At 44.3% G+C, this 26,005-nt stretch overlaps 1 protein-coding gene across 1 annotated transcript in view; it reads left to right on the top strand.

Annotated features, from left to right (window-relative positions):
- The window catches only part of LOC144762658 (uncharacterized), a 1,356,333-nt gene extending 1,330,645 nt beyond the window's left edge, over window positions 1–25,688 (top strand). The window contains exon 33 of the mRNA XM_078647891.1: window positions 19,869–25,688. Coding sequence (XP_078504017.1) covers window positions 19,869–20,017 — 149 coding nt within the window. The 3' untranslated portion in view covers window positions 20,018–25,688. The remainder of the gene's footprint in view (window positions 1–19,868) is intronic.
- Window positions 25,689–26,005: the final 317 nt, after the last annotated feature.

Genomic DNA, 26,005 nt, shown 5'->3' on the forward strand with positions numbered 1-26,005 from the left:
TGGCAGTGGTTAGCTGTTCTAGTGAGGGGGTTGCAGAGAGACAGGAAAGGTGTAGAACTGCAGAAATTGTGTCATGCTGGTTTCCTTTATTTAGCACAATATTCACAGGGATCAGGGGCGGCCTTAGGCATGTGCAAGCTGTGCACCTGCACAGGGCCACCAAACCCCAGGGGCCACCACGCCAATATATATCCTTAATATAATAATCCTCTGAGGATGGATACATATTTGTGTGGCGGCCACTGGCAGGGATTTGGCGGCTTCCGGCTTTGTTCCACTTCCAAACACCCCGACCCCCCCCCCTCTACACTGGCCTCCGTGCCTGCGTTCCTCCGGGGGGCCACCTACCTACACTCCCTGCCCAGGGCCGCCATGAGCATAGAGCCGCCCCTGCATGGTTTTTAGGTGCTGAAGGAAAAAATACATGACCAACAGAGGAAAGTATAAAAAACAGCAAGTAACCCTGCATTAGGGATACTGTTCTGCAGTGAGATCTCCCTAGTTCGCATAAATTATTGTGACTGATTTGACTCTTCTGATAATAAAATAAAAAAAAGCTCTGGGGTATGCTAGTAACCTCCGCCATTTCCTCAATGTCAGTTAATAAGCCTTCATCTAGAGTAGAAGACATCAACTTCCAGGCTTAGATTGGTGTATGGTATTTGTCCATCTCCTCTTCCTTCCCCCCTTCTCCCAGTCTCTTATGTTGAACCCAGTACAAGGTCTCCTCCATCACACCAGTGGCAAAGCCTCTTCTGTGTCTTGCTGGTTCCTCTATGCGGGTGTAGGAGCATCGCCACCCTGTATTTGTTGCTCCCTTGACCACTAAATTTAAAATGCTTAATATAATTAAACAGTGTTTTTTCCACTTTTTAATTTTCTTACACTGCCTCCCACCAACCGGGTTGGATGCACACAGAGTTTTAAGCATGAGTGGGGCAGGGGTGGGGCTTAATTATTGACAGCAGTCACAGGTTGGCACTCTGCAGTAACTGCAGTTTTAGAGTTTATGTTGAGTTGGACAGGCCTCTTACTACGGCCAACCCAACATGCCCACTTGAGGCCTGTTGTCTCTCCCTACACTGTTTGTGAGCTGGGGATTTCACCCGAGAGGAGTGCTGGCTTTGCCTGTTCCATCCAACCATGGCGCTGCTTTCATGCTGTTTTTTAGTATAACCAGCGTGGAAGCAGCATCCAGATTGGCTCAAGAGATGCAAGGTGGTCGAGTCTAACCTTTTAATGAGGGCAGGGGTGCAGGAGTGTCAGTGGCCATGCTCAGTGCACAGCACAAGACAGAGCTTGTCAATTTCATCCGAGACTGGCTCTCAGACCTGCTCAGCTGACAGCAGAACAACCACAAGAATGGAGGAAGCGAACTTCGCTCACTTCTGCAAATGGATGGTAAGAGCCTGAACTCCCATGAGCTGTGCACCAGAGCCGGAGCGGATAACAACAATGATCCTGCAGGAACAGGTCATCCTGCTAGTTACTGCTTTTCCTGGTGGTTCTCTCCTCCCACAGCTGCTCCACAGAGGGGCTGTATAGAAGGCTTCACCGTGTGGCCCTTCCATACTACTAACAGGAGCCAGGCTGCCCTCGCACCAAGGTCTCTGTGTTGAAGCCTTAGAGCTTTCAAGAGGCGGGGGAAATCCAACGAGGAGCAGCTGTCCTTCTCTTTTCAGGTCCACATCTCACTCGTGCCCACTTATCAAAGACGCAGATTTTTCTGCTGGTTTAATTAAAGCTTTCATCCAACAAGTTAATCCCCTCTTAAAATGTGTGAGATTCTGCCCCGGGCAACAGAGCGCTTTGCACCAAACTCCAAAGCCAGGGCTACCACAATATTGTGTTTCTTTGACCTCAGTCAGTAGAAATTAAGGGATGAAGTACTGCCTCTCACTTAACTTCCTGCAGTTCCGCTCTTATGTGGGCAGAGGCAGGGTGAGAAAGTGCCACGGGTGACCAGGCCCCCTCATCACCCCATGCTAGTGCCCGAAGGGAGAAGAACAGACTCACCTCTTGGGTCCGACCTTCCCTGCCTCACTGGCCCCCTAAGGAGCCTGCAGTCAAGCACCCTGGCTCAGCCGTGCCCCAAGGCCTTTTCGCCTCTAGTAGCAGCAGTGGCTCCTGGTTGAGGTGTGAGGAAAGGAAAGCTGGTTAGAACTCTACTGTGTCCTCCTGGAGCCACAAAGGATGCCCCCTGTGAAGGGGTGACAGTCTGTAATTGTGCCCTGGCTCGCCTGAGAGGCTGGCACTGTGAGGCGAACAGAGGAGAGGTCTCTGCTCACTGTAAAGCTCTTGAGGTTCTGCCTGACTTCCAAAGCCTTCCCTCCTTGCAGAGAGGGCCTCGGTGTGACCTCTCTCCCTGTAGAATGGGAAAAGTCCCAGCCGCTGAAGCCTGGTCTTCAATGAGAGGCTGACAGGACCATCAGTTCTCCACTGAGCTGCTGATCCCCACACGTGGCAAGACCCAGGGAGGTCGCAATTGAGGTGCAGAACTCTCATCACTCAGGCTAACACTGCTGTGTCCTCCGGATGGAGCTCTACCTACTAGGCCTCACTGCACACACCGGAGGCCTGATTGAGTTCAGCAGTGACTGACTCCGCACTGAGTGAAGAACACAGGGAGGGGTTACACCAGTCCTAGCCATCCCCAGGTCTGTGCCACCTCCCCAACCTGAGCTAGGTGTTCTTGGACCCAGCACAACTTAATTGCCTCCCTTCCTAAGCTGGAAATGTTATCCTCTGTGCCCCTGGTGAAATGTGGCTGTAAGAAGACGAGAGCCAAAGCGAGGTGGCGGCCTGACAGAGCGGGAGTAACAATGTAAAGTAAGTACTGGTTTTACATTAAAAGTATTATGTTGACTGAGGTGTTACTCATGCATTGTATTGCGATCAGTAAGGATTTTTAAAGCTAGAGACACTTGCTCTGGTGTCCTGACAATCCTCTCTTTCTCTCTTCTTCCTTTGTCCTTTCTGTCTCCATCCTCTTCTCCCTGCTCCCTGTGAGAAGTTGGCCTAAAATATGTGGTCGACTAATTAAAGTGGGCACCTTGTACCAGTCTAAACAACCCTTATGGTGATTAGGCCAAAGATAACCTTTATTGAAAGGTATCCTAGTGGTGGCTATGGAGAGTAGCCTCACAATACACAGTAGACTCCTGTGGGAGACCAAACCATATACTAAATAAGTTGTATAAGAACCACAACTCTGAGATAGACCTAGTCTAGAAGGTGTGGAATCCCTGGGACCCCAGGAACCACCCAAGGTGAGTGAGTAGGGACCGCACGGGGAACGGGTGCATGAGAACCCGACCGCAGGCTCCGTACAATTCAATGGGAAATTAGAGATTATGGACCCTTCCAAGCAGATTACGAAGACAACCCTTGGAATTTAAGAGCTTGAAGAGCCACCCCAACAGTGGATACCTTTGTACCAGAGTTACCTATCCCAGAGGAGCCGGGTGCATAGGTACAAAGTGGCGTTGGAAACCCTTGTCGATCTCTATGGATGTCCATAAAGAAATGCTGCTGCTGGAGGTACGAAAAAAGTCTGGTGGAATCCAAATGTGAATTCTAGATGAGACGAACCTGAAAGCAGAGGGTACAGAGTCTGGGTCACTTTGGAGCGACCAGGGGCTCGGTAGACGAATGTCCACCGATGTCGGGTGCTTCAGGTGTGTTGACAGTGATCTTGGCTCTTCAGCTGCGAGGACCCGGAGATGTCTAGGACAACCAGGAGCCAGAGATGAGCTTTCCCACAAAGGATGTCGAGTGCTGAGGAGTCGGTGTCCGGCGGGTGCACCAACAAGCCTAGGCAGAGGCAAACTACGTAGATGGTCAAATTCGGTGTCGATCTGGCCCAGCAAGTACCAGGGGACTCACCACAGCAAGGGGAGTCAGGGCAGGCCTGGAGCAACCAGGGAAGCCCAAATAAAGCAAAATTGACCCTCAGGTGGACCCACAGGCCGATGGCACAGGAGTCGCAAGGGGACCTCATGCTGCTTCACGGTATGCCAGCCATGCCAGCCAGCTGAGTATGCCAGAGTCCTTCTCAGAAAAGCTGCACTTGGGTTAGGGCTACAAACGGTCCAATGCACGGAATTGTTGCATGACAACAAGCACGTGCAGCTGCAAATAAACGCAGTGCACAGGGGTACAGGTATACAGTCCCCATGAGGGATATCCGCCTCAATGTTGGTGAGAGGGCAGCTCAACCTCAGAGACCTGCAGAAACCCACCTCTTGTGTTGCTGGAGCCTTCGGAGTCTGCAAGAGCTCAGGATCAGCAAACCTTTCAGATGCATTACAGTGCCTGTGTTTGCAGGGGAGTGACTCCTTTGACCCAAGAGAGATTCTTCCGTTGTCTTGGAGATCCACAGGGTCCAGCATGGAACCTGTATGGATCACAGACAGTGGCGAGACTGGGGACGGCAAGGGAAGACGAAGTCGAGCCCAAGGGAGGTTCAGCGAAGCCCAGCATGTCCAGACGGTCGAAGTGTAGTGGTATCTTCTTGCAGAATCTTGTCCACGTAAAATCTAATGTCCTTTAGCCAAGGAACCCATTTTATACCTATGGTTGGACAGATTCCAGGGACCCTCCTAGGGGAGGGTTAGGACAGAGGGGTGGCTAAACCCAAGTCTTTTGTCCAGTTTCGCACCAGAGCAGGGGCATATGGCTCCCAGAATTGGTTTGAGCTGGACTATGCACAGGGACACCAAATGTGCCCTTAGTGCAGACTTTATGGCCCTGAGACAGTGCACCCATCCAGCCCCAATACACTAAATCCTGTCTGAGAGGTGGTCACACCTCCCTGTGACAGGATACCTATTGTCCGACCTTCCTCTGCTCGAGCTTGGCTCAGCTGCATGAGGGCAGACTCTTGTCTGTGACTGGCAGCATCCATTGTGTGCTGTAAGGCTCCAATAAGTTGGTATTTGTTAGAAATGGGGGTCTCTATTTGGCAGAAGTAAGTACCTTTGTAAAAATAGAGACCCTTGCATCTAGTCAGGCAAAGGGGGATACCCTCCTAAAATAACGCCTGCTCACCCCCTTGGTAGCTTAGTACGCGCAGACAGGCTTTTCTCGGAGGCATTGTGTAAAGTATTTGTGAACACATACAGTAATACAGTGAAAACACTACAAATGGACACCACTCCAGTTTAGGAAAATACGTAATCTTTACTAGACTTAACACAAGACCAAACAACCAAAATTCACAATGCAATATCAATAATATGAATTTAAAATGGTAGAAATAAGTTAGTTCAATGTAGATGGTAAATGCAACTCTTTACTCTCAAAGTACCTTCAGTGCAACACGCAAAACATATAAAAGGGTCGCAAGGAATGCAATGCGTCAGTTCCTTGCTTCGGGGGAGGCGGCTCTCCTGTTCTTTACTGCAGGGGAGGCCATGCGTCTGTTCATTACCGGAGAGGAGGCAAAGCATTTGTTTCTTACTATGTTCCGGTTACGATGCAACAAGATGGTGCCTCGATGAGATGCGACCATCTGGAGCGATGTGACAAAATGGCGCTTTTTATGTGATGTGACAACTTGGATGCGATGTGTGCACGCCCGACGCCCATGCGGCAAACTCTGTGATGTCTTGAGCTGCGACTGGCCCTGCGACACACTTCTCTAGTGAAGTGACGTCAACCTCTGCGGTGGCGACCCACTTCTCTGGCATTGAGACACTCTTCGTTGGCGATGTGACCCGCTTCTTCGGTGATGCGTTGGCCAACAGCTGCAGGGGCGGCACGCTTCTTCCTTGTAGAGTCACGCTTCCAGCTCTCAGCAACACGTAGTTTCTAGAGGTCCCAAAAACAGCAGCAGGCACCTCTCTGCAGGCAGAATTCCCAGCAAGGAAATTCAGGGGAGCTCATGTTGAAGTCTTTGTGTCCCTGAGACTTCAGGACAGGAGGCAAGCTCAGCTTCAAGCCCTTGGAGATCTTCCTCAAGATGATAAAGTACACACAAGATCCTTTTCTCCTTTCCTTGGCAATAAGTAACCACTGCAGGCCAACCCCAAACAGCACACATCACAGGGACAGTCTCCTCCTTCAGCTTCCTTGGTTTCTCTCCTTGGCAAAGGTTTGTCTTGATTCCCAGAAGTGATCTAAAGTTCTATGGTCTGGGCCCCTATATTCATACTACTAAAGCCTTTGTTCTCTGAAGACAGAGAGTGTCTGCACCTAGTCAAACCCAGTTTTGTCCTCCCTGGTGCAGCTTCCTGGCAGGAGGTGGAGACAGCATTGTTAAAAGCAGACCTGGCCCATGTAGCTGAAAAGAAATCTCCTCCGCCTACTCTCTATTCTATGTAGGCTCAGGCAAGTGAAAGGAAATCGCTTCCCCCTACTCTCCATTCAACCCAGGTCCTATTCATCTCAGCCCTGACTCATCAGACTGCTGTCACTCACAAACCAGACATGGAATAGACAAACCTAGCAGAGGCATACTGGATGGTTAGGAAAGAAAATACCTACTTTCTAAAAGAGGTATTTTCAAACAGAGAATGTAAAAATCACCCACACTAAAAGATGTATTTTAACATTCTGGGTGCAGGCACACTAAACCCATTTTTCTACCTTGTTCCATGGATCAGTTAGGATTATAAGATGCCCATTCTGTCTATGGGAACAGGTAGCCTTCCAATAGTAAAAAAACGAAATTGGCTGTAATTCACTATCAGGACATGCCACACAGACCAGGGCATGTCCTGCCTTTCACATACAATGCACCCTGCCCATAGAGGTGACTAACATGTAGAAAAGGGAAGGTTTAGTGACTGGCAAGTGGGTGCATTTGCCAAGTCGACATGGCAGTCCCAGACTGTACACAGGCTCTGCAATTCCAGGCATGAGCCACAATTTACAAGCTGCTTCTGTGGGTGGCACAACCAGTGCTGCAAGCCCACCAGCAGCATTTGATTTACAGGCCCTGGGCACACATGGTGATCTGTACTAGGGTCTGACAAGTAAATCAAATAAACCAATCATGGAGTCTTTAATCCATACAACAATTTACAATAGGGGGGCACTTGCACTTGGGCACTGAACAGCAGTGGCAAAGTGCCCAAAGCATCTAGACCAGAAGAAACATAGCAAAACCACAGGAGGCAACAACAAAAAAATGGAAGGGAGACCCACGCCAATGGTGCCAGGTCTAACAGTACCAGTAGACTTAGGTACCCCCAGAACCTCGGTTCTGAGGGGAAGAATCATACCTCCCACACCAGTTACTGTTGTGGAGGTATGATTCCAAGGTGTTTGACACCAAACATGACATACTTTGTTGCAGTCATTTTCGAGACAGCATTTACCACAAGGTTATAATGCAGCTCTACCTATATGTCTGGCAGTATCACGTACAGCCCGGTAGAATGGTCCCCGAAGACTGCAGAGGGGCCCTGCTCATGTAGGAGCACCCTCTCACGTAAAACCCAGCACCCCGTCTTCAGGATTGTTAAGGCCTGCTATAGGGGTGGCTTATAAAGTTTTAAGTGTAGTGATATATAGATATAGTGGACCTATATCTCTTGTAAGTGGTTCAAGCACCAGCTTACACAGGCTGCAGTAGCAGACCTGAGGTTCCATTTTGCATGGCCTCTCAAGGGTGGCATAATACATGCTTCAGCCCATGGGAGGCCTCTGGGGTACCTATGCCCTGGCTACATGTGTACCATATACTAGGGACTGATAAGGGTACCCCAGTAGCCAATCTGGAGTTGTACCACAGTACATACATACCAATTTAAGGGAGAAAGCAAATAGGCTGGGGTCCTGAATAGCGGGATCCCAGCCAGACCAGTCAAAACAGTGGGTGCAAAAAGTAAAAAGCGGTAGAAAACATAAGAAGCAGATGCTACTTTCCTACAATTATGTTGACTGAGGTGTTACTCATGCATTGTATTGAGATCACAAATTATTTTTAAACCTAGAGACACTTGCTCTGGTGTCCCGACAATCCTCTCCTTTCTCTCTTCTTCCTGTCTCCTTTCTGTCTCCATCCTCTTCTCCCTGCTTCCTCTCTTTCCTCCCTCTGCTCTCTCCTTCCTCCACTCCTTATCCCTCTCCTCTACCCCACCTCTCTTCTTCTTCTCTCTCCCCTCCCTCCTTTCACCCTGCTCTCTCCATCCTCTTTTCTTCCTCTGTCCCACCTCTCTTCTTCCTCTCTCCCAGTCCTCCAGGTTCTAATACCTCTCTCTCTACCAAGATAAGGCAAGTGAGTTAGCCATAGTGCCAACCCAGCTCTCTCTGTGCCCCGTGTCATGTTGCTCCCTGTAAACGTGAGAGCAGCATCACTGGAGATAATCATTGAAGCGCAAAATGCACTGTACCATCAATTGAATAAATTATAAAGAGTGGTGGCATCATCCTGTAAATTGAAATGAAATCTCTGACATGGCCTGAGTTTGTTTTTAGTTGTCTATGCTTCGCAGCAAAGAAAACACACATATGATTTCAGCAGACCTGCTGAGCTGTAAAGGGCCCACTGGGCTTTCATCTAGTCCAAGGTAGCCCACTTTCAAATGTAACAAATAACAATTGGTTCTGTCAGGTGTTGGAACAATTTGTTGTGGTGTTCAATATTCAATGAAAACAAAGCAAGTGAGTGAAAGCAAAAAACTTGAATAAACAATTTATCTCATTTATAGAGAAGAACGTATTTTACTTCATAAAAAGTCAGGAATTATCATGGCATGAAGGCTGTCGACAACTCAATTAAAAAAGCGGTGCATGTGGGCGTGATTAAAGTGACAAGGTGAGTGAAGTGACAAAGTGACAAGGTTTGTGTATTATACAACAAGGTGGACAATTACTGTACACATGATTAAATAAAGAGATATTGAAAAAGGCCAAATTAACAAATCAAATGATAGTGGTCAACCTAGCATAGTCAGTGAATTACATCAAATGTTGTACTAGGGAGCCTATTACATGGACCACAAAGCCGTCGACGTTTCGACCCTGACAAACTGCATAAGTTAAAGATGTCAACATGGGTCTTCTTCAGGACAAAGGAACGCGCTGGACAGCCGGTATGCAATATACACAATACTCAGCCCCAAGGCCTTGGGGAGAGTGAACCAGGGGTACAGTCCAACTGGGTGTAAAGTTGAGTGACCTGGTTAATGGAGGTCAGGCAGAGGTGTTCCTTGGTGCTCAAATGGTGTCAGCCAGGAAGGTGGGAAACAGTCACAGAGTCGCTGTACCGTACGCTGGAAAAATTAATCGTATTCCTAGTGGGAATACATGGATGCCTTTATCGTTCCAAACCGCAGAGTCGGGAAGAATTAAGGCAAGACACAGCATTGAGCTTTGTTTGCCGGCAGTCTGTGAGACTTTCCATGGATTTTGCCTCAAGTCAGCTTCTGCAAGATCAAGCAGCCTTGATTCTTCATGACGCTGCAGTTTGGAACGATAAACGCGTCCCTATCTTCCTGGCATTTGAGCACCAAGGAACTCCTCTGCCTGACCTCCATTAACCAGGTCGCTCAACTTTACGCTCAGTTGGACTGTACCACTGGTTCACTATCCCCGAAGCCTCGGGGCTGAGTATTGCGTATGTTGCATACCGGCTGTCCAGCGCGTTCCTTTGTCCTGAAGAAGACCCATGTTAACATCTTTAATGTATGCATTTTGTCAGGGTCAAAACATTGACGACTTTTTGGTCCATGTAATAGGCTCCCTAGTAAAACGTTTGATGTAATTCACTGACTAAGCTAGGTTGCCAAATTCATTTGATCTGTTCATTGAACCTTTCCAATATCTCTTTATTTAATCATTTGTACAGTTTCTGTCCACCTTGTTGTATAATACACAAACCTTGTCACTTTGTTACTTCACTCACCTTGTCACTATAATCACGCCCACATGCTCCGCTTTTTTAATTGAGTTGTCTGACAGCCTTCATGCCATGATAATTCTTGCATTTCTATGAAGTAAAATATGTTTTTCTCTATAAATGAGATAAATAATTTATTCTCTATTGTGTTCAAGTTTTTTGCTTTTACTCAATTGCTTTGTTTTCATTTAATATCGAATACCACAAAGAAATTGTTCCAACACCCGACAGAACCGATTGTTATTTTTATCATATAGGCCCAGGTTCTAAGGGATACTGGGTTACCCCATAGCTTTAGAAAATATTCACTTTCAAATGTTGGCAATTGGTTCGTATACAGAGAGTTCCAATGACTTTCCTGAGCTTCTTCTCTTTAACCTGCATCTTTAAGAGAAGCTTATGTGTTGCTAAATCAAGGGTGACATATCCATTGGGCGATTATTTCCAAACCTACTGTTTTCAAATATTGCAGTAAGGCTAAATGGACAGCTTAGATGGAAGCAGGAATGCAGTAATATATGAGACAGTTTTTAGTGTGTTTAATTATTTCAACACTACACGTTCCCAATTACTTTATGAATATTCTCGCGGTCTGAAATTTGCTTTCAATTGCACCATTTGCTACTTTCTCCCCAAAATGTCTTGGGGCGAGTGCCTTTCCAGCTCCCCTTTAGTCAATTTGGCTTGCTCGCTTCACTCGCGACACCACTCATCCCCAATGTTTACATCTCACCACTTTCAAATGTCACCAGCCGCCACTGGCTGCTAGACCTGTGTGAAGGAAAAGGAATGTCCGCTAGTATTTATACATCAGCTACCAGAGTACATGCAAATGCGACACAGAGTCAAATTATGCAAGACTACCTCCACTTCAACAATAATCTTTGGAATGAGTGGGCATATTTGGCTTCTAAGAATATTTGTGTCACTTAATGGTAGCCTTGTTAAATGCAGCCCGGTCTGTGCAGGTCACAACGATAGGGCCAGGTAAGCGGGGATTTTGAGAGACAATTCAGAGGGAAAAATAATTATTTATTTCATTTTCCCTCTGCATCATCCCTCGAATTTCCCCCTTACCTAGCCCCACCGCCCACCGCTGTTACCTGCACGAACCGCGGCTGGTTAAATGTGCTGTACACTCGGATTGGATGCTATTCATTCTACAAAAATATGAAAATATCACATTTACTAAATGTCATTATTGCTCTGTTTATATACTGTATGACAGTTCTACCTTTCTGGTCAAGGTATTGCCTCTGATTCTGGCAGCTTTTTACAAAATGATAACTAAACAGGAACAGGCAGGGTATGCAGAGCAGACTATCACATATATGCTTTCCTGTGCAACATTACACTATATACTTGCTTGAAGTCACTTGTGGCTTGTGTTGCTATGGAAAATCTTGACACATAGACACTATTTCATAATCGAAGTCTATCTCCAGTGATACAGTTCTGCCTTGAGGAAAATCCCTGCTCCACTTTACTTGTGTCACTGATAGGCCAGATATGGATGTTTTGAGGCCTACAAACTAGGTATCTGGATCAACAATGAATGTGGCAACTCATGGACATCTCATCTAGACTGCGTTTAGTGGTGGATGATGTTGACACCGGCATCTTAATCCGTCTGTGGCATTTGGCTGCCAGGTTAGACAGAGAGAAGTGTGCTTTGTATGTATTTTATTTCAGTGATAAATAAGAAGCAAGCCCAAATCCCTTTACCTTGATGTTGGAATACGGCCCCCTCTGAAGGGTCACCCCTCACTTTCTGCTTCCCTTCTCCTCTTTTTCTGACATTGTTATTGTTGTTATAGGACTCAGAGCGCTTTACAATGGCTAACCAGTGCTAAAGTGTATATGCCCTTTCCGCTAAACATGGTATACTTAGTCTATACCTGTTTGGCATATTTCATTTACTTGTAAGTCCCTCATAAGTGGTAATACCTTGGGAAGTGGTACACCATATACCCAGGTCCTATACATTAAATACTACTAGTGGGTCTGCAGCACTTGTTGTGCCTCACACACAAGTAGCCTTTAAAACCTGCCTGTGGCCTGCCACCGCACAGCCGGAGTGTGCAGTACTGCCACGTCAACTTGGCATTTAAAACCAGTTCCCAAGCCTTAAACTCCCCTTTTATTATGCCTAGGTCATCCCTAGCATAGGCCTAGGTAGCTCAGAGGTCAGGGTGCTGTGTAAGTAAACGATAGGACACGTACTTCTGCGTTTTTGATTACTGTGAGGTCTAATCCTCTCCTAGGTTAACATTGGGAATTCCTTAATGCACTTCTAAGCTGTAATAACTGATTAGAAAGAAGGAATTTTGTCATGTTTTATATCTTTGAAATGGTAATGATAAATCCTCTTTACTGGTAAAGTTGGATGTAACATTACTAATTTAAAAATGCCACTTTTAGAAAGTGGACATTTCTCTGGACTTATTGCTCTGTGTGTCTGCAGCCTGTCTCCAGTACTTGTCTGGGGTGGTTGATAGCTTCATTTTTGGCATTCCCACTAGACAGCATCATACACAGGAAAGTTAGGTTGTCTGAGCACTCATTTGCAGTTTGATAGCCCTTCTGGGCAGGAAGGGAGGTAGGAGCTGATTTTTGCACCTGAATAGGTAGTGCCCTGTCCCCACACAAATGGCTGATTACCCCTTACTGATAGTTAAGAGTCAGGGCTGGAGGAAAGGACCTCTGTGCACTTCAAATACCCTTCTTTCAAGTCACCCCCACTGATAAAGGCTTATATGGCTTTAAGTGGTAGGTCTCTGACACCATCAAATTAGACATGTCTGGGCCTACAATTGGACTCTGTCAGAGGAACAGCTGGGTTGCATCAAGGACTGACACTCTGCTGGACTACTGACCTTGACGGAATAATTTTCTCTTGTGCTGACCTGCTGCTCTCTCACCCTTCTGAGGAGAGATGGACACTGCCTTGCACCAAAGTTATCTCCAAGGGCTTGTTGGCTTGCCTCCTGTTGCTTGAAACTCTGGGCTATCAAAGTATCTACCCCTGCCCCTTTGCCAGGCTCACTGGGAGTACACCAAGATACTTGATTCAGAGGCACCAATGCATCCTCTGACTGTGTGAGCAGACATTGATGCATCATCCCTTGGTAGGAGCAGAACCCTGTGCATCGCAGAAGAGCCACCACAGCTCTTGCAGCAACCAATGCACGGAACGGCGCTCGCTGCTGCAGCAATCTACCGAGATTAATGCATCCTTTAACTTAGTGGAGAAATCCGCCACTTCGCCACTGCTGTGGGATCGACATCAAAGCATCCCTCTGCGCATTGCTCGACTGCGCCCCTCATCTCTCTGTTTTGACCAGTATAAGGTACTTTGTTCACGGGGCCTGTGTGAGTCCTGTATCCAGCCTGCACTCCACTACATTTGGCCTGAACTTTTTACTTGGCCCCAGTCCAATGCCACCAGGGAACCCCCATAGGCGCGTATTGCTTCTAAGAGCTAGATCTCTATGTTTTCTTTAAAAATTCATAACTCAACTTCTAATTATTGGATTTTTGTTGTTTTGCTCTTGATTCATTTATAAAATGATTGTCAATGTTTCTAAACTTATGTGGAGTTTTTCTGCCGTGTTTTCATTGTGGTACTGTGTGTGTGTGTGTATGTTTTTGGGTGTTGCACAAATACTTTACTCCTTCCCTTTTTAGATAAGCCTCACTGCTCTGTTCCAAGATTCCGAGGGCGAGCACAGGTTACCTTTTAGTGTGTATCTAGCTTATCCTGATATGAATGGTGGTCTCTAGTTGGACATGGTGCATACCCCTGCCAGCCAGAGACCACATTCCTAACACTGGTGATCAAACCTGTGTGTGTGCAATGCCATATAATAACTCATTGTTCACTACTACTCTATAATAAATACCATTATGAGTTTTCAAATTCTCCTTTTTCTCTCAATTGGTAATTTTTCTAAATTTGATTCCTGCTTCCCCTTCATCAACTTGGAACTGTTTTTGGTGTCGCAATTGTGATACCTTGAAAAAATTGTCCAGAGATCTTAACTACATAGCAAACTACACTTGCCATGAGTTGAAGGAGTTCTGCAAGGAGAGGGAGCTGAAGGTGGGCAGGAAAACTTTAAAAATAGACCTACAGATAATCCATTTTCTCCCTCAATCTCTGTGATTGATTCATTATGACAACCAATGAAATAATAGTGTTGTAATATTATACTCTTTTACTCTAATTGCGTTTCTTATTTGGATGCAAGAACATAATACTCCTTGCACATTTTCATTGCTTTGTTGTAAAGAATTCCTTGTGAACAAATGTTTTTTGGCTGTTTAGCTATATCGAGTTCACAGGAACATATGGGTCGCTCTGGTTTTTGTTTTTGGCATTCCTCTGCTCTTACTGCTCTGTGTGCCTGCAGCCTTACTCCAATACACATCTGGAGTGGGTGATAGCCTCACTTTGCATATTCTCTCTAGACAGCCATAAGCACAGGAAGGTTAGATGTGTCTGAGCACTAATCTGCATTCTGATGGCCCTTCCTGGGCAGGAAAGGAGGGAGGAACTAACACTTGCACCTGAATAGGCAGTGTCTTGTCCCCACACAAAGGGCTGAGTACACCCCTATTGATAGTCTGGAGCCAGAGCTGAGAAGAAAGGGCCTCTGTGAACTTCATTGATGCTTCTTTGATGTCACCCCTACCTTAAAAGCACAACTGGGTATAAGTACTGAGTCCCTCACCCCATCAAATCAGACACTTCTGGACCTACAACTGGACTCTGTCAGAAGAACAGCTGTGCTGCATCAAGGACTGACGCTCTGCTGGACTACTGACCTGCAAGGCCTGTTTTTCTCTTGTGCTGCCCAGCTGCCTGCTGCTCTCTCACCCTGCTGAGGAGATCTGGACTCTGCCCTTCACCAAACTGATCTCCAAGGGCTTATTGGCTTGCCTCCTGTTGCTTGAGACTCAGGGGTATTAAAGTCTCTACCTCTGTTCTCATGCCTGGTTCACTGGTAGTGGATCCAGATACTTGCTTCAGAGGCACCAACACATCCGGTGACTGCGTGAGCAGAAATTGACTCATCGTCCCTGTGGCAGTAGCAGAACCTGGGGCATCACATTGAAACCACTGCAGCGCTGAAATTGACTCATCGTCCCTGTAGCAGGAGCAGAACCAATGGCATCGCATTGGAACCACTGCAGCACCTGCAGAAACCGAAGAACTGAACCGCACTTTGCCGCCACAGTAGTCTACAGGAAGCGATGCCTCCTTTGACTATGTGGGGAAACCCAGTGCATTGCACTCGGAATCAATGCATCTCAGACCTTCATCAATCGAATCTACACATTGCCACCACTGCGGGATCGGCATCAATGCATCGCTCAACGCATCGCTCAAGTGCACCACGCATCTCACTGTTGCGATCAGGATGAGGTACATTGTTCACCAGGCCTGCGTGGGTCTGTATCTGGCCTGTGCTCCACCGCATATGGGTTATATTTTTAACTTTGCCCTGGCCCAGCGCGACCAGATAGCCCCATAGGCGCATATTGCTTTTAGCACTAGAACTCTTTTTATTCTTTGAGAATTCAGCGCTAAACTGCTTACACTGTTATTTCTTGCTTGCCTAAAATACAAAAATTTTATGGTTATTGGGGAATTCAATTTCCACTTTGAAAAAATCTAAAAATAAGGTGGAAGCCCATCTGGAAAACGACATGCGGATCCTTCAACTTAAATAATGGATCATAGGGCTCACACACATTGCAGGGCATACACTGGATCCATTGTTCTCCAATATAGAATCCAACGCAGTCAAGGAAATAAAACCCGTCACATGGACTGATCACTCACTAATTACCTTCTCATTTACCCAACTCACGATATCAGCAAAAGCTCCCTAACCTACGCACAGGACATACAGAGCCTGGAAATGAGTCACCCCTGACCTATTTCAACTCCACTTTGCCCCCAACAATTTAGAGACCCTGGGAACCCTCCCCACCAACAGGGGCACAATAAACCTCGAAACAGGGATTACCAATACACTGGATGTATGTGCACCATAACTTAAACATAAATTCACAAAAAGAACTGTATCCGAAAAGTGGTACACAATAGAACTTAAGGCACGGAAAAAAGTGCAAAATATGAGAACGCAACTGGAGAATGTCCAGATTGGACCACGAAAAGTCAGCATACTAAGCAGAACTCATGAGCTAGAATTATGCAATTAAGAAGGCCAAAAGGACGTATTTAGCACAACGAATAAATGAGAACAGCAACTCAGTAAAAGAGCTATACAAAATAGTACGAGAATTATGCAAACCGACCTGCATGTCCCAAACCCTGCATCAATCAGTGGAATGCTGTGGGATGATTATTGAATTTTTCATGAATAAAATATGCACAATTTACTCGTCAGTTAGCATTAATACCCCAGGAGATCCCATCAATTGTGAAAACATGGACCCTCATCCCAACGCCCCCGTATGTCTGGACAGTTTCACCCCCTTTACATAAGGGGTGGTTGCCAAGGCAATGGGAGAAGTCAAATCAGTATCCCCTCTTGATCCCAGCCCACATTTCATCTTTGCGCAGATCATAGCCACCCTGGGCCCATATGTCACACAGCTATTTAACAAATCTCTGGAGACAGCAGTCTTCCCAGAGATCTGGAAACAGGCCATAGTGACCCCCTTGCTGATAAAGGCAGGCTCAGATGTAAATAACCCAGTTAACTATTGGCCAATCTCCCAACTCCCCTACCTCTCCAAAGTATTGGAGAAGTTGGTCAATAGACAATTGTCTAACTATCTGGAGGCCAACACACTATTGGACCCCTCGCAAATGGGCTTCAGGGCCACCAACAGTACTGGCAATTCTCCTGGCAGTCCTAGATAATGCAAGATCATTGCTGGACCAGAGAAAGGCATAAGCCCTGATCCTGCTAGACCTGTCGGCGGCATTCGACACAGTCTCCCACCAGCTTCTATTGGAAAATGTGCATGAAAAAGGGATGTACGCAAAAGCCCTTTAATGGCTCAGTTCATTCTTGAGCAACAGAACACAAACGTGCAAATGGGTGCATTATGCTCAAGTCCAAAAACCCTCAGTTGCAGTGTCCCGCAGGTAGCATCTCTGAGCCCTACTCTATTTAATGCATATGTATCATCCTTGGCAAAAATTGGTACGAAGTGGGGTTTGGCATTTGTTCCTTTGAGGATGACATGCAACTGACAATAGCCATCGGAGACAGGCATGAGGACACCAGGGCTAAACTCAACAACTGCCTCACTGAAATGGCAACCTGGATGTCGGAACACTGCTTAAAGCTCAAAGCAGAGAAATCTGAGATCCTGCTCCTCGGCGGAGCCAATCATACCTGGGATGCGCCATGGTGGCCCCACTCGCTGGGAGATACCCCAGCACCCAAGCAGGGCAAAAAATGTGGGTGCTCTCATTGTTAACACCCTATCCATGCAGGATCATGTGCGGACCCAGTGTTGAATGAGCTTCGCTATGCTGAAGCATTTAAAAAGGCTTTTTCCCTGGAACCCACTGGAAAGTAGGAGAACAATCACACAGGCCCTACTGGTCAGTAGGCTGGATTATGGAAATGCACTTTTTGTTGGCATGCCAGACTATCTGTTCAAACGTCTGCAAGTGATACAAAATGTAGCGGCCGAACTGGTGTACAACATGGGCAGATACAGCTCAGCAACCACTTGCTTGAGGTAACTTCACTGGCTGCCCATGTGTCAAAGAGCAAGATTTAAGCTCTTAGAACATGCACACAAGGCACTCCATCGTACTGGCTCTAGGATCCTTCAGAATAAAATCAAATTTTACACTCCTCCCAGGTGCCTAAGGTCACGTCTTCAGGTGCTAGTTGAGACTAAAAGGATCAGAAAGATCAGGGCAGGTGCACGCACCTTTTTATACGTCGCAGCTTTGCACTGGAACAAGCTTCCACTGGAACTATGGCTGATTTAGGACTACACAGCTTTCAGGAAGAAACTTAAAACCCACTTATTCCCCAAGGACTGATGCCACCTACCTTAACAGCCCCAGCCCTAACCACCACCGTCCCGCTACATTAGCGCTGTGATATCTCTATGGGATGAATGTTGCGCTTTACAAATAAATAAATAAATAAAATTCATAACTCAACTTCTACTCATTGGATTTTTGTTGTTTTGGACTTGGCTTTATTTATTTATAGAATTATTGTCCAGGTTTTTTAACATGTGTGTAGTTCATTTGTGGTGTTTTCATTGTGTGTGTGTGTGTGTGTGTGTGTTGCACAAATACTTTACACTTTGCCTCTTTAGATAAGCCTAACTGCTCTGTGCCAAGCTAACAGAGGGTGAGCACAAGTTAACTTTTATTTTGTACCTAGCTTACCCTGACTAGTGTGATGGTCCCTATTTGGGCAAGGTGCATACCTCTGCCAATTAGAGACCCCATTTCTAGCACTTGGAAACCCATCAGTTGGCCTGTTACTCTGGGTATACTAATGAACAAACAATGGTGACATACTTGCAAGTCATTCCATCACTGCATATCTTAGATATGCAGTGATCGAATGACTTGCATGATATCTTTGTCAGAGCATCTCATTGAGCAGCTCGTATGTGAGCTGCCTAAGTCATGAACTGCAGGACAATTCATGTAGAGACATATGGAATTTGACACAGTGCTCACATTGCCACAGGTCAGGTGTGAGCACCTTATCCAACTCCTGCTTCAACTTTGCCTCCTGGGTCTTATCTTCCAATATACATGCAGGACTGCAAATATAAGAATGCAAAGTAAAAGCCATGTCTGGATGAGCTAGTTGCATTTGACAAAGGGCAACCTTTCCAGAGAGTTATGGCATTTCTCAAGCATTGCACAGCACTCATTCAGTCCAGCACCGGATGTGGGTGTTTTGAGCAGAACTGTGTGAGTGAACACATTACATCAATAAAGGAAAACTGCATTTTGCGAAACATGTATGCTAAAGAATGCTATGACGTTTGAGCCCAAAGAGGTTAATAGAAATATGAGCCTATCTTCGGAAAGCCACCACAGTTCAAAAATGGGTCAGATATTACATATGTAATTGGTCTGAGAGCATGCCAAGTTGACTGAATGCCTTTGTGTCTGTCGCTTCAGAAAATCATGTACTTTTCTGGTGGGGTCACAGCCAATATACAACACGTTAAGGGTGAGAAGAGCTAAGGGCGTTCATTCTTCTTACACAGAATCAAATTCCCCAGCAATGGCCGGTCATTGATCACCCAGGGCATTGTAACCTCATAGCCCTTCTGATCGATCAAAGTCGCAATGTGTCTTGTGAATCAGCCCCGAAATTCTGTAGTATTGTTTGAAGGGCCCTTAAATGACACACTTCTGGCAAATCTATGAATAATAATCTTTGTGACTGATGAAGCTCATACGGGCTGAGCTAGAGTACCCTAGGGTCAAATGTGGTTTACTGTTACAGGCTTCCTAAGCCAGTTAGTGTCAAAGCCCAGTCACATTTCACGTTAAATTTTGCATCTCTCCTACATAGCTTGACACGTCAATCTTTTTACAATCTGATTCAGTAAGTGATATGCGAAATTAAAAAAAGAACAATGTAGATGAGTTCTGTGTTTGGAGATGATCCCGACTCTGTTCGTACTGTGCGTTCATCGCAGTATGAGGCATCATGCGCTCAGGACAATTAATGAAAATGTGAATGTTTTGAGTAAATGTGTTCCAACAACAGATATGTAATCCTTCCTATAAAATATGCTTCACTGGTGTAAATTTACACGGCATGATCAATGAGTGGGCCCTAGAAAGTTGAAACTTTAATGGGAACGCTGCATACATCCTATTTTCTTTCTGTAGGACAGTGTCATACTAACACTATTGATCTAACAGGATAGTACTGGTTGTTAAATTTCTAATGTCTTTATATTTGAAAAATCATAAATGATAATCTACTTCCACATCGCTCTAAACACCTCTCTTTTCCGCTGATTGCCCCCTCAGCTGCTGTCCGCTTTTTCCAATGCGTCTTCCTTGACAGAATCAATGGCTATGGATTTCCACTTCCCTTCTCGCCGGTCCACAACCCGGAGAAGAAACCCAACAACCCAAAGCATGAAGGAGGGCAGAAGACGAGAACACGAGGACATTAGTCGCACATCTCTGTGTACATTGGAAGATCTCAAAGCTTGGTACTTCTACTGTGTCTCACAGAGAAGACTGAGGGTGGCTCAGCTTGTTGAACTGGGATCTGAAAGATCATGGGTGCTGGAAAAGCGTTCACAGCTCTCCAGTGTAAGGGAATGTGTATAGGTGCAAACCAAATGTCCCTAAGGTGGAGGCATGAATGTACAGCATTCCTTTATCAAAAGCTGGGGTACAGAAACCGAGTGTGCTGATCCTGTGTTTTTTTTTCTGCTTCTTACAATGTATGTATTTTTGGCCTAGTTTGCTTTATTGAAATAAACAACCTTATTTCCTCACGAGGACCTTAAAAGTGTAAATTATAAATAAAAGACCGAATCCTGCAACCCAGATATTGATTGCAACTATGAAACAGACCTGCACGTGGTGAGCGGTCCACAGAATGATGACTTTTCATAGAATGGGCCTGCTTAAAGATTGATATACTTGCTACAAAAAACAGTAATCAAATAAATATCTTTACTTAGTTAATTAGGACATATGCTTACAAGAGCAGGTTGGGTAAACTTATAACCGACTGGATCGTCATATTCTGTGGAGAAAAATGAACTATAGAACCAACCAAAATTAGACATAAAGTTTCATTGAAAGTGCTGGCCGAGTCCATAAGTCTGTCTGAAAAATTGCGACACATGCAAAGCATAGTTTTGGAAGAAACAGCTTGAAAGAGACAAATGCAGGGCCGCACTGATACTTAGCCAAATATTCGATGCTCTGCGAAATAAAACATGGCATGGGTGTCTCTGTGTGTTTAATAGGGATACAAGCTGTCTACTTGCATTTTTTGTAAAAGCTGTCTACTTACATTTTCTGAGTTTCTCAAAGATAGAGAGTGAGGATAAGCAACCTGAACGTGCTAAAAATCAGTGTTATGATACCTGCGACTGTCTATGTTGCTAGCACACTTCTAAGTGATATGAGTAGTTCAGCAGTGCAAAATGAACAGCCATCTTGTGATTCCACTACGACCAAAATTGCATGATTCAGTACTACTGAGAGCTGCCAGGCTACAGCTTTGATAATCTTGACAAAAGAAACATCATATTTTTAGAGTTCAGTAGAAACAGACTCACATTCGCTTCTTTGTTCATGGCGTTACTGTCAACATAGCTGAACGAGATTTGCATGACAAATTAGTCTTTCACTTCGGTGACAAAAGAATATTTTTTCATCTTAATATAAATGTGCACCTTGAGGATACTTCTCTTGTGATATATATGATAATGAAAAAGTATCTGCACAGTTAGCTCAACTGAATAATACGATTCATGCCTTTAGAACAGTTTTGTTTCTGTAAAAGAAACTCAAAAGAAACGTGCATATATATATAAGGATTCCTGGTGCTCAAGATGTGATTGGTACAACAACTTTCCTTTTGATTGTAAAATTGCAAAATTAGGTTCTGCTATTTTCAGTCTTTCAAATATGACTTGAGTGGCCTTTGGTTCCACCCAGGAATGTAGTACTCTTTAACAGCATGCTTTTAGTTATTTTGTGTGTTATTCCACCTTCAAGGAAGTGCTTTCTTAGGTATACATGAAGCACTATTTTAGAACTGCAAAGTACTCTCAGTAATCATGATATTGGTCACATTCAATTCTTTATCTACTATGTTCATTCTGTACAAAATTAATGCAATTGGTTGTTTTTTTATTCAGCACTGGGACAGCCAATAGTGCAAATGTTAATGCGATAAGCAACATTTGTGCATGAGCAGCATTTGTAAATGCATATGTTCACATGCCTTGGTTGAGTAAAGGTAGAACTATTGACTTTGCTGATGCTTGTTTGACACTTGAGGACCTGCAAAAGCGGCAATCCTGAGAAAGGGGACCGACACACTGCAGTTGCTAGGATCTCAGAAGTATTTGTGAAAATGTATGATTTTGCCACTTGTTGAACGGGCAGAAAATCGCACATATCTTTAGCATAATTATGCAAAATTTTGCTCAGAGGTGAACTCCATTCAATGTTTTCTCTCACCAGTTTAGCTTTAGAATTGGGATCTGATCATCTATCGAAGCTGCGCGGCAGGTCTTTTCTCCATCGGAAGACTGTTTCCACCACTGACATTTCTTTGACGTAGATCAGTAGATCCACAAAGACAGGTGGTACGTGTTGCTTTCCAATAAGGTTTTATGACGGGTGCTCATTGGAGGATTTTCGCTGTTCAAAGATCATTTTGCATCGTTAATAGGACGCACACTGGCGATTTACAAGTCAAATAAGAACTTATAAGGTGTTTTGTCACTCAAACATTTGCAGTGCAAGTCACCTTAGCACTATTGCATCAGCTCTAAGGCTGCATATGTTGTGGAGTAACGTGTGCCTGATCATCAGAAATACGACTGAGGTAAATGCTTCAAGGAGTAATGGAGCCATCTACTGAAAAGGACAGTTTTCATTACGCAGTCCTACGTCTCTAAACATCACCAGCACTAGGCAAATCTAGGGCCATATTATCAAGAACGACGAGGAAACTGCCGCTAAAGCGGCGATAAGGGGCTTGATAATATGCCCTAGAGAATTCCCATAGAAGCCCAGGTTTGATGTCCTTCACACCAGAACCTGGACTTCTATGGGAATTCTCAATGGCATATTATCAAGCCCCTTATCGCTGCTTTAGCAGAAGTTTCCTGCCGCTAAAGCGGCAATAATGTTATTGCCGTTCTTGATAATATGACCCCTGGAATGTTCTTTTGTCTGATTACCTATGCTAGGAGTTTGAGAAACACTGTTTCACCGGACAGCCCCTTTAAGGGACATATTCGGATTGATGAGTTTCCTACTTGGGATAGGTTTGTTTCTTCCACTCTCTTTATACTGTCCTGATTGCAGTCCCCAGAATTCGCAAATCTACATTTAATATATTCTCATGAAATAAGTAAGACTCTTACTCTTTGGAGAGGGTGTGCTAAGTGATTCAGAACGTTTTTAGAAAAAGTGGCATTAATAGGTAGTTCTGTTATATGAAGACTCGGTAAAGGAGATCAGATACAGAAGATTTGTGATAGCTAAGGTTCGACTAGGTCCTGTCAGGCATCAATGTGAGAGAGTCAAAGCAGGTAAGGGAGCTGGAATAGGATGAGTGATCCAGCAGAAGAATCAGCGAATAAGAGTCTAGATTTATATGAAATATATGATGTGGCCACTTAAACATCTTCAACAAAATTTCTCATGAAATTTATTCAATAGTTATTAGTTTGAATTCCTCTTTTGAACAGCTTCCAATATATTCTAGGTTTTTAAAACATAATAGATTATTTTTATGTAGCGTCTTTTATATTCCATGCTGTGCTTCGGCCGTTCCTGAGAGTTGCAAATAACTGTAACGGAGTAATGAGACTCAATTTTCCAACCTTAAAAAGCTGGAAGGCAGAGTAAGCATTGCTGGGATGTGGGCCAGTGGACAACAGATGATAGCATATACCATTGTGTGTTTTGACTCACTGAGCTATTTCCCTGAAACAGATTACGCACTCAGCATCACAGCGAATGCTCAACAGTTGTGCCAGTCACAAAATCTAACACGTGTGTTCTCCATTGGTTTCTGTCATCAAAAGGCATTGAATCCAGGGCCAGAGAACTTTGGTAAGGCTTCATGTTCCTAGCTTGTGCTTCACAAATAAATGGCTGTCTCTGATGTATGACTTCTCAAGTGGTTCAGGAACAAAAAAGTGTGAAATGCCCATAAATTTGCAAAATAGCGAAGTTGTAACTTTCAGAGTGAATGAGTATAACTCAATGGGCAAAGGGGCACTGAAATCAGCAGCGTTTGAGGATACACACCCAGGCAACGGGCGCACGCTGTTTACCTCTGCCTATTTGTCTGGTTGGTGTTGGCGTCAGTGGCTACTGTTTATGACTGTCTCTTCCAATTTGTGAATTCACAAAGGGTAAGTATAAACCCTAAACATCCTTAGATCAGTCCTTGAAGCGTTGCAGTCTGCAATATGTATTGTTATCAATTCTTCAACATATGCTCTAGAGCGTGCTTTGACTACTCCCAGGGATTACCGCTCTTTTACCTCATACTATTGGGTATTTGGTGTATCAATCAGCCTTTCTGGAAGTGTTTCTACTGGAACACATGAGGGGCTATTTTACATCTGAAAAGTTCAATAAAATGAAATAGGTTTTGTCACGTTCAATTCTTCATTTCTGATATGGAATTTAGAAAGAAAGCAATCATTTTTGATCCTTTTTTGCAGCATTGACAAATCCATTAGTGCAGGATTTAATGTGATAAAAGCCATTTCAACATATGTAAATAGCATTTGTGAATGCCTCGGTGCATCAATGTCAGACCTATTGGCTTTGCCAGTGCATGTTTAAAGAAAATTAGTTGTCTGTTTTCCCACAGTGTATCAACAATCTCAATTTTGCAGCAGTCATAGATTGCCATTGGTAATAACCCACTAGCATTTACATGATTTGATTGCAGTTAATGTCTCTGTTCAATTAAACCAGTGTTTTTCTTTCTCAAATAGCAATGCAGCGCCCTCCTTTTTGAAAACGCTCATGTTACCAGGGATTGATCAGGGGCACAAAAATGGCTGTAAATATTTTAAAATACATTAAGATCAGCATTATACATTAATATCAGCTTTCCCCTTCCTACATTAATGGTGCTTAACTGTGCACATTCAAAGAGGTGCAAAGGCGGAGTTTACTCCCTTCAATTTAGGTGCTATTTCTTTGTAAAGATAGACATATATTTTATATAATTGACTTGGCAGGGAGTTCAAAGGGCAAATGTATGTAATCTATATGCTGAATATAAAAGTGTCAATTAGAATAGCATTATGATGAAATGAAATTAAATGAAAGGATTTTATATAGCGCACACAGCTACTCCAGCTAGAGTGTCCTGGCACTAAGATGTACATTGGTGCTAAGGTGGACATGATGGCAGGGAACTATTAAGACTGGTTCTTGAAAAGCCGAGTCTTAAGGTGTTTTCTGAACACTGCCAGGTCATCAGAGGCTTTCAATGAGGTGGGTAGGCGGGTAGGCTGTTCCATATTTAATGCATGGGTTAAATAATTACTGTTTTCTTTGGGATTTGATGCATGGTTTTGTTAAGTCGCTGCTAACTCTCTGATACCTCTAGATGGTCAGACCTCTGTTCAGTTTGACATACCCGCCTTCCCAGAAGCCAGCCAAGCAGTTACGAGTTTTTGGTAAATGTGTTCAGAATGTATTGCACACACTGTGATCAAGAAATGTGTAAAAGTAGAGTTATGAAAACTGAATTAATGTTTGTCCATGATAAGTGGATATTAGAAAAATGTGGCTTGTGTTTTGCATGGTGTGTTTTTCAATACATATATACCAGCAGTGTTCAACACACACTTTAGAATGAGGAAACCTTTGCTGCTGTAGTTAAGTTCTTTCTGAGTGACAACATGTTGCACCGTTCGAGCTTCACCGGTGCATGTCAGTAAACGTCCTCTGTTTATATTGTAACCGATTTTGCAGAATGTCATCGGCACGTCTTCATCCATGTCTTTGGTGGGTGTATTTCGGTGGGTTTGCATAATCTAACAGAAACTTGGTTATGCTACGAAATTTGAGGAGTCAAATCAGCCTTTATTAAATTTGTAAAATGTTAACATACACTTGCTTCTTTTTCTTTCATTCTGATCACTAAATATAACTTAACTCATGACATATTCTTATCATGTAGGTGCGAAAACAAGTGTTATTGTGTACCTCTTTCTGCGGCAAATGCAAAATAAAGAAATATTTTAAATACATTTTTTTTATAACAGTGGTGATGTGGAATCATAAACGAAAAACTCAACTAAGTATTTCAACACATAAATTAGTCAATTGTGTATAGACACTGATTATGTTGAGCTATGCTTATTTAGAGAGATTTTTTTAAATACATTTACAGATTTTTCTCATCATGAAGGATGCGATTGAATTCT

This window comes from Lissotriton helveticus, chromosome 6, assembly GCF_964261635.1.
Source record: "Lissotriton helveticus chromosome 6, aLisHel1.1, whole genome shotgun sequence".
Classification (NCBI taxonomy): Eukaryota; Metazoa; Chordata; class Amphibia; order Caudata; family Salamandridae; genus Lissotriton; species Lissotriton helveticus.